The sequence below is a fragment of the Berghia stephanieae genome, chromosome 4 (assembly GCF_034508935.2).
Source record: "Berghia stephanieae isolate SIO BIC M18660-M18661 chromosome 4, UCSD_Bste_1.3, whole genome shotgun sequence".
Taxonomy (NCBI): Eukaryota; Metazoa; Mollusca; class Gastropoda; order Nudibranchia; family Aeolidiidae; genus Berghia; species Berghia stephanieae.
In genome coordinates, this window is record NC_088363.1 from 44,002,260 (window position 1) to 44,011,835 (window position 9,576).

General features: G+C 34.5%; 1 protein-coding gene across 1 annotated transcript in view; it reads left to right on the plus strand.

Annotated features, from left to right (window-relative positions):
- LOC144970640 (cholecystokinin receptor-like) overlaps positions 1 to 9,182 on the plus strand; it is a 162,762-nt gene extending 153,580 nt beyond the window's left edge. Inside the window, exon 4 of the mRNA XM_078910468.1 lies at positions 6,861 to 9,182. Within this exon, the coding sequence (XP_078766594.1) occupies positions 6,861 to 7,435 (575 nt within the window). The 3' untranslated portion in view covers positions 7,436 to 9,182. The remainder of the gene's footprint in view (positions 1 to 6,860) is intronic.
- The last annotated feature ends 394 nt before the right edge of the window (positions 9,183 to 9,576 follow it).

Here is a 9,576-nt window from a genome sequence, read left to right on the forward strand (position 1 = left end):
TATATATTGTTTTGTCAGGGTTACTAGCTTTAAGAGTTGATTATTATCGCTATAATTCGAGGGCAGACACAAATGTATTGCCATGTTTAAAAACGAATTGTGTTGTTCTTTGTGTCTGTTCTTGTGCTCCTGTCAGTGCTTGTGATTATAACGAGAACAGCATACTTATAAAATCTTTAAAGAATAAACGCTGAAAATAAATAAGATCCATTTGGTTTGTGAAGTGAAAATTTAAACTAAAAAAAAAAAAAAAAAAAAAAAAAAAAAAACAACCATCTGTTTTACTAGACTTTAGGTGCAAGTTTTACAGAAGGGCTGTGAAAATAACTGATGAATATGATATAGAGAGAGGGAGAAAGAAAGGGAAAGAGAAAGAAAGAGAGAGAGAGAGAGAGAGAGAGAGAGAGGGGGGGGGGGGAGAGAGAGAGGGGGAGAGAAAGAAAGAGAGAGAGATGCGGGGGGGGGGGGGGGGGAGGGGGACGGGTAGACAGAAGAAAGCAAGAAAGACAAAGAAAGAGGCCGGGAGAAAACTAGAAAGAGAGAAATAGCACTACCTCAGGCAGGTATCGGACACAACACCAGCCCCAGTAATAATGGTGATCTATGTATGCGGCAATCGGAAGTCATAATAATGACCTTCCTGTCCACTCTTACAATTTGGTCAGTCCTGTCTCTCCTCTTTACTGGACGAGATGGTCAGTGTGGATGATGAGACGAAATCGATTTATCTTTGAACATTCAAGCCAAAGACAGGAATAAAATTGGCGTGCATTATGAGCGCAGACATGTTTTTGTTACTTCTTTATAATTTCCAACAAGAAAAACCGGTGAAAAAAAAAGTCATTGCCTACAGTCCATCATTAACAATAAGTCAAAAAATCACCCTTTATAATATTGCATATCTTTCATTTTTATTTGGTTTTCTCTTTCCTTGTATTTTTGTCACGTCTTTGTCATATAAAGCAAATATTATATCACAGATTTTTACTTTATATTTTCTGAATTCCTGAATTACATTTGTATGACTGTGATTGTAAATGTTGCTGCCCAAAGAAGCTCAAAGAAATAAATAACAATGTGAAATTGAATGTAAGCTTCAATTAAATAAACGAAAACAGATAATGTGAACGTTTCGGGTTTCCTCTTTATCAGCAAAACGCGATGAATCAAAGAAACAATAAAGACGAATGAGATAACATTATTATCTCATTCGTCTTTAGTGTTTCTTTTATTCATCTGTTTTGTTGATACAGGGGAAACCCGAAACGTTCACATTACCTCTTTCGATTATTAAATTCAAGCCTACATTCAAATCCACATTGTTATTTATGAATTTGATTGGTTAGATTGTATTTTATTTCAAGTTTATAAATGTTTTATTTTTTTCTTGACTTAAACAACATATTATTTTCTTTTTTCTCCTTATATTTTGTAATTTCCATTCGAAAAGAGTCTACAATTTTTGTTTTTCAAATCTAATATTGTTTGAGGTGAATAATATGTTCTACAAAACATGAAGTATTTTTAAAAAGTACATGGCATTATAAAATGTTCTCCTACTTTGTATAATATCTTTAGAAGATCTAGACAATGATTTCTCGACGGAAAAGTAATTTTATTTCTCTAAAATAATGTGTTTAGCTCTTCTTTAAAAGATGAATCAAAGTGACAAATTATGGAGCAGTTACTGGTTTAGATAAAAATAAAAATCTATAAAGATATGCAGAATAAAAGCAGTGCCAGACAAAGCAGAGACGATAACACGCCATCCCAGAAAATCAGGCTGCCTCGATGAGGAATCGAACCTCAGGTCTTTAAGTATCGATCCCAGTGGAGGCACGCTTTCCGACTTTTGGAATGTATTTTTATTTTCTTGTTTTGTATTTTGTTATGCTTTATCTGGTACTTTTTCATAAACAGATTTTCATATTTTGTGACCCTCCGTCTCAAAATGGTATTATGTTGGGATGCTTCATAACCCAAAAATGTAAATTTAGAGATAGAATGATGAGAAATTGGACCATAGAAGTTTTCGCAAACCAATAAATAATATTTATATTCCACCATGACGTAGAGAAAGTAAACCCAAGTTTGATATTTGTGGATATGAATTCAATTTATTTCCCTAACCGAGTGTATCCCGACATAATACCGCTTTGAGACGGTGGGTCACATTTATTAGATGGGCCACGAATTTGACAGAGATCTGATTCTAAATCCATGGAAGTCTTTTCAAATCTTTAGTTGTATTTTCTGATGTAGTGAGTAGAATGTATTTTTCTGTATTTTTGATGCTTTCGATTGATTTTTCATTTCTTCTCTCCTCATCATTCCAATCATTCCATAGAATTTGGGACCATCTATCTCTTTATCCTTCCCCCTCCCCATTTCTACATAAAACTGTTTAATATTTTGACGTGAAATCGAAATCTTTCCCCATACAGAGTTGCCTCCCGTCATTGTCAGCTGTTAAAAGTTATCTCCCGTGTTGTCCTTGCATATCCCTGACGTTTGTTAATTATCTCCCCCTGATCTGTCAACTTGAAAACTATCTATTTCCTTCCTGTTTCTCGTTGGGTTTTTATTTTTTACTCTCATGTGTATTACTTTCCCCTTCCCTCTCTTTTCTATACATTAAAAAAAATATTGAATAAATTTCCCATCCCGGACATTTTCAAGTGGCTATATTGTAATCTAGTGGTATGACACTCGCCTTCAGGACGGAAGGTCATGGGTTCGAGTCACGCTCTAAACGGCGCATAGCCGAGGCCCTGAAAAAAAGGCTCTTTACTCACATTCTCTCACCGTACCCAGGTGTAAAATGAGTACCTAGCCCCTAACAGTGTTCTGTCTGAAGAAAACAATGTATTATCGCCTAATAGGCGGCATGTCTCGTCTTATATGTTACGTACTGCTGTTAGCTAAGTACCCCTTGTAAAGCGCTTTGAACACGTTTCGTGATATTGTGCTATATAAAAGCTCACGTTTCGATGAGAAATCCTTAATGTCCTATGTTGCTAGTACTGCCGTACTCTGGAAAAACACATATTTTAAGATTTGGCCAGAAAACTCGTCCTTCAAATATCGATCGATTTAAATGACCCACATCTTGGCAAATAAACTCTCAAACCTGGGACTTCGTGAAGTCCCAGGTTTGAGAGTCTTTTGCCAAGATATGCCGCCTATTAGGCGATTTTACTTCTTTTTTTTCAGAGTACTACGTACTCAATTTACACCTGGTCATTACAATCGATCGATATGTGGAGGTCGAGTTTTCTGACCAAATTTTCAAATATGAGTTTTTCCTGAGTACGACAGAGTAGCTCTATCTCTACTATAAGGTATGCATTAAAAAAAACCCAACAAATTTCCTGTTTTGTCTTTTATTTCTTGTACGTTTTATATTAATCTTTTGCATGGGTAATTTGTTTCTCACAACTTTTTTTTTTTTTGAAAGTGTTTCTTTTTTTTTTTTTTGTTATTTTTTTTTTTTTTTTTGTTTTTGTTTTAAGATATAGATAATTCTCATTTGCAAATTATGGTTGTAAAATAAAAGAGCCAGACTTTTACATAAAAAACTTATTCTAGCCTAGAGGTTGTTTACTGATGCAATAGTTATTATTTGTATGTTATGAAGAAAAAAAACTGACTCCATTTCTAATGATATACCATGTCCATTCCACCCCAAAATGTTTTATTTATTCACCGAGCAGGCCGGAAGAAACCATTTTTTAATTCATTTTATACAGTACCAATCGCATGTGAAGTGTTGGGTTTGCTTTTTTATGGTTTGTTTCTTTGTTTGTTCGTTGTTTTTTTTTTTTTTTTTTTGTTTTGTTTTTTTTTGGTACCAACACACTTACAATACCAGTGATTGCCTCCATAGAATGAAGTTGACGTCATTTGGGGATTTGTTATTGTTTTTTGTTTTTTTGCTTGTTTGCTTTTTGTTGGTTTTAATTTATTTTTTTGCCATCCGCGTTTATGAGTAATCTTCACTAAACTGTATTTACCAGACTATAAACGTTTAAGGTTAAGGTGTGTTGTTCTGTTATATTTCCGGATGGCAATGTCGGCAGTACAACAAACCAACACACAAAACTCTGTGTAATCTTGAATGTTTATAGTCTGGATAATACAATTAAGTAAGAATTACTCATAAACGTAGATGGCAACAAATAATAACAAAGATCTGAGTTACGTCATCTTCATTCTATCTATAGCCAGGTTCTCATTCACACTTGAATGGAACAAAAACCCTTAAGTCAAAGCAGAAGAGTACTTATAATAATATATGTCATATCAAATAGTCCTAATTAATTAATTTAACTTGTGTAGCTATATGGTCTTGTGGTATGATTATCCCTGTCGGATCGTGAGATCCTGGGTTCGAGCCTCGCTCAGAGCGGCGTATAGTTATGTCCATGGAAAAGGCTCTTTACTCATATTCCCTCTCCGTGCTTAGGTGTAAAATAAGTACATGGCCGTTAAAAGCCTCGTCGCTGTCGGAAAAAAAATATAATATCGCCTAACAGGCGTCATGTCTCGTTCTACATGTTACGTGTTGTTGTTGGTCAGGGGCCTGTTGTAAAGCGCTTTGAGCACGTTTAGCGGATAATGTGCTATATAAAAGCTCAAGTCTTTTTTGTTAATTTAAAGGTAAAATCCTTATGTGCCTGCCCGAAAACAATGCAATTCAATATATTCACACTTTGTTTATCCACAAAAACTATAGGGAATGAGATTAGCGGAAGAGTAGCGTCCCTTTCAGCGAGGACGAGAGACGCATGTGCACAACCAACATGACGTTCTCTCTCTAATAACTTTTCCGCCGGTGACGTCACAGACTATGGGTGACGTCCAATCAAGGGACGCTACTCTTCCGCTAATCTCATTCCCTATTGAAAACTCAAATGTTACAAATTATAATTCCATTCCTTCCTACTTGAAATTAGAAAATAAAATCATATTTTTCAGGAGTAATAACACAGTAGATATTATTATACCCATATTTGGTATTACAAGTGTGTACTCAATACATTACAACAATGATTTAAACTCGTATGTACCAGTTCTTGCTCCAAATTTTTATTTTCAAGATGTTTTATTGAATTAACTCACTCATTCCTAGAGATTTTTGTTAGTTTTTAAAATTGGAAAAAATGTATTAAAAATGAGCATGTGCATAGATAGATATTTTTATTAAATTACCATTAACATGTAAAAATTAAAAACGTTAGCTTTGATACTACGCCTATAATTTGTAATAAATAGGCATGAGGTAAAAGTAACCCGAGTTAACTAACGGATATAGTCGGTGTTAGGGTTGAGTGAGTTAAATATCTTTATTTAGTTCTTCGGTTATAACCAAAAATTCGTAATATTACGAATAGGCACGTCTGTAATTCAGTTTGTCGTTAAGTAAAAATGAAATTAACAACAGTTTTAATGATCTGTTAAAATTCTAAGTAAACCAAGCAGATAATATTATGTCTTCCAAAAAATATCTTTAACCAGTTAACTCCTGACTCTGGAAAGACACGTATTGAAATAATTTGGCCAGAAAACTCATCCTTCAAATATCGATCAAAACAAAAAAAATAAATAAATAAATAAAAAAAAACTCTCTAACATGTTACTTCGCGAAGTTCCAGGTTTGAATGGAGTTTTTTAAAATTTTGTTTAGATGAGGTTTATTTATATCGATCGATTTTTGAAGGACGATTTATAGACTGTATGCGCTTGTCTAAGAAGTTCATAACATTGCCATCTGGAAGTCTAACGGACCGTCACACAAAACTATGTGTAATCATGAACTTTTAGAGACTGGATAATACCGTTTAGTGAGTATTACTCATAAACGTGGATGTCAAAAAAAAAAATAATAATAACAAAGACCTGATTGACGTCATCTTCGTTCTATCTATAGAGTCTGTCCAGCGAACGGCAGTCAACGGGTTACAAACAGATTAAAATTAAAACGCATACTCGGAATGCAAGCACAGCATTGTTGTACGAGTCAGTGTTTCGGTTGGGAATAAAAAATAACACGAGATAGAAGACTGTTATAATTGTTATAATTGTTACAGAATATAAACAAGATCTCCAGAGAATGTACGGCAGAGAATTAATCAGATTGGAAAACAAATGGAAATGAATTGTTTTTAAAACCCGCAAAATGAAGAATAGAAATGTGTATTGTTGTTCGTGGGGCAGGAATGTAAGGACACAATTATCTCCATTTCTACAATAATGCCATAGAGAGAATGAAAAATAAAGGGATATTTTTTTTTCCTTTAATATGTTATAGAATTGAAATTTAATATCATCATTGTCAGTTTTATTGTGGTCTCCTTTATCATATCATAACCATCATCATCGTCGTCATCATCATATCATCATCATCATCATTGATACTTTTAATCTTCATCGTCATCATCATCATCGTCGTCATCATCATCATCATCATCATCATCATCATCATCATCATCATCATCATCATCATCAGCAGCAGCAGCAGTAGCAACAGCAGTGTCATCATTATGGATGTACATTTCAGTGTCTGTAATTAATTATTACTCTAATGTTTCTTTCCTAATTTTAACAGTTGTTAGTTTAGTTGTTTAGTTTTCAAATTGCTAGAATTTCTAAATAATAGCTTTTGATATAATAGAGAGTATAACTAGACTTGTTCTACTTTTTTCTTTTTTTTTTTTTTTTTTTTTTGCATGTTAGGTAGAAAATGTGTTTTTGATTGAACAACCGATCAAAATCAAGGTTTTACATAGATGTGGAATTTTCACAAAATTAATTCGTTAAGTCTTTATTTTTACTTTTGTCTTTTCTTTATCAAATTCTAGAGTCAACTGACCCCAATCGCATGGATCACAAAAGTCACAGCAATGGTTACATCACTCCGATAGCCCAATCACCGCTTCTCACGCGGAAGAATAACATGAAACGGAGTTCTTCCAGCGAATCTACTTTCAACGGCGGAAGAATACAAGTACAGATCCTCCACCCCACTCATAACAGCAGGGCTTTAAAAAACAAGAAGAGAGTGGTCAAAATGTTGTGCGTTGTCGTGTTGGAGTATTTCATCTGCTGGACGCCCACGTTCGTCCTAAATTCCTGGGCTACGCTGGACTATATTAGCGCGCGTGGCCATTTTACTCCCATGGTAAAGTCCTCCATCTTGCTTATGTGTTACATGTCATCGTGTATTCATCCGATCACCTACTGTTTCATGAATCAGCGATTCCGACAGAGTTTCGTCGACGCCTTTCGCTGCTGCATCCGCTCTAGACGAGCCCACACGACAGCTACCATGTTCAGCGAACTCTCTCACAGCTACGAGAGAAACGGGGTCAGAGTTCCGGGCACGAGAAACAACAAAGGTGGCCGTTTGACCATATCTTGGAAAAGACAGCAGTGAGAGAGTGATGAAATGCACTAAAAATAGATTATTCATTGATGGTATTGCCTTTTTTCATATGAAGCCTTACCAATATAGTTCAACAGTTGTGACGTCCCTTCCCTCGTAATAACGCATAGTAACTTAGTAACTGTTCCTAAACTAACTGAACAATGGCGGACGCCCTTATGAAATACTTCTCCGACGAGAATAAAAGTATATCCAGAGAAGAAAAACATTAGAAATCTGATCATGTTTTGACTTTTATACAATCTGATCACGTGACATGTGAAATAGTTCTCTCCAGCATGAAGAATAAAGAGTGCCAATTTTATTTGTTTAGAACAAAGATGCTGGTTGCTAGGCGGACATGACATCAGACTATTGAATCGTATTTGAAGTCAGTATTTTAAGCCACTTTACAAAGAGGTCAAGACTGAGACACTCTATATATCATTCAGATAACAAAAGGAAGCAGAGGTCGTGACGTCACACTTCCCCTCTCATCCGACCCAAAACCCACTGGAAGTGTGTAACCAGTCCACCAGAGAATGCATATATTATAAGGGATAGATTACATAGTGAATCATAAGGTGGCATAACTATTTTAGTTCCAAGATGTATAAGCAGACTCGTATGATTACGGACCGTATACTAGTGAGGATGGATGATTGTAATTGACGACCAGCATTTATTTAGGTTATGACTGGTTTCACACCTCCAAGTAAATTGGAACCAGTATTTTGACATCACAACATTATTGTTCCATATTTTAAAAATATTTCATGGAGAAATCAAAATTTAGATATTTCTCACCAGGATGTTACTCTAAAAGTTCTTTTGTTGTACAGATACAATTTTAGAGGGCAAGCTCTGGTGATAGATTGTAATCTGAAATGATCTGTATGAAACAGTGCCAGACAGAGTGAAAATTGTTTTGAAGGAAATAAAGATATCTCAAAATGTACATACTTTGACTACAAAACATAGAAAGTCAGGTTTTAAACAACGTGGTGCAATCGTAAAGCGTTAGGCAAGATTATTTTTCTGGACGGTTTTCATTCCTGTTTCTTTTCTCTCTACTTTGTCGGGCACTGTTTTCTACCCACCTTTTCAAAGTTCTTCTGAACATGTGGATTTCAAAGCCATCTAACCGAGAGGTCGGACTTGATTATATGACATTTTACAGTGAGATAGCTGTTCAATAAATTCGATTTTGGGATATTCAAAGTTCAAGACCTTCTACGACGGCAATATAAATCAAGTCTAAATTGGGCCAACTGTTAAATCCCATGAACTGACAATCTGCTTTTTGTTGTTAATATTCAATCTACCATCACATGTATTCTAAACTAGACCACCACTGTCCAACTCAGAGTCATATGATTACTTTTATCAATATTATTATTCATTTGTTATAATAATTATTAGAATAATTTGTTCAGAGAGATGTTCTAGTTATTGGTCAATAGCGACATATACATATATGCAGGTCTGACATTCGAACCCACTGATGGGTCTAGTTTTACATAGTTGTCATGGACAATATTTGGAGTCATTTTTGAGATTTCCATTACAACAATGAGCCCATAAGAAATTAGGTTATCAGACCTGCAAGTTAGTGCACGTCGATCAATAGCCTAAAATAAACATTTGAACTAATATTATGGGGGTGCAAAAAGATTTCAAAGAGCTGAATTTTGTAACTCCGTGAATGAACTTGATAACCCACTCTCTAATGTGGCAGAGGAAATCAAAGTCTCAGAGAAACGAAAGATTGAATTATTATTATTATTATTATTATTATTATTATTATTATTATTATTATTATTATTATTATTATTATTATTATTATTATTATTATTATATTATTTATTATTATTATTATTATTATTATTATTATTATTATTATATCCGCCCAAAATTAAAGAAAACATGGTGCGCAAAGCTCGTTTGTAGAAGAATTCAGAGGTTTGATCTCCTGACCCTCGAAATGACTGTGTGATTCTGATTGTTTTCATCTTCTCATTCAATTCTTCATCATAATTTTTAATTGGTGCTCTTCGCCTTAAGTAGGGGCGATTTAAGTATATTATTATCTCTAACATATGAAGCGACCAAACTGATAATAATTTAAGATCCCAGAGGCTGTGTAGACTGTA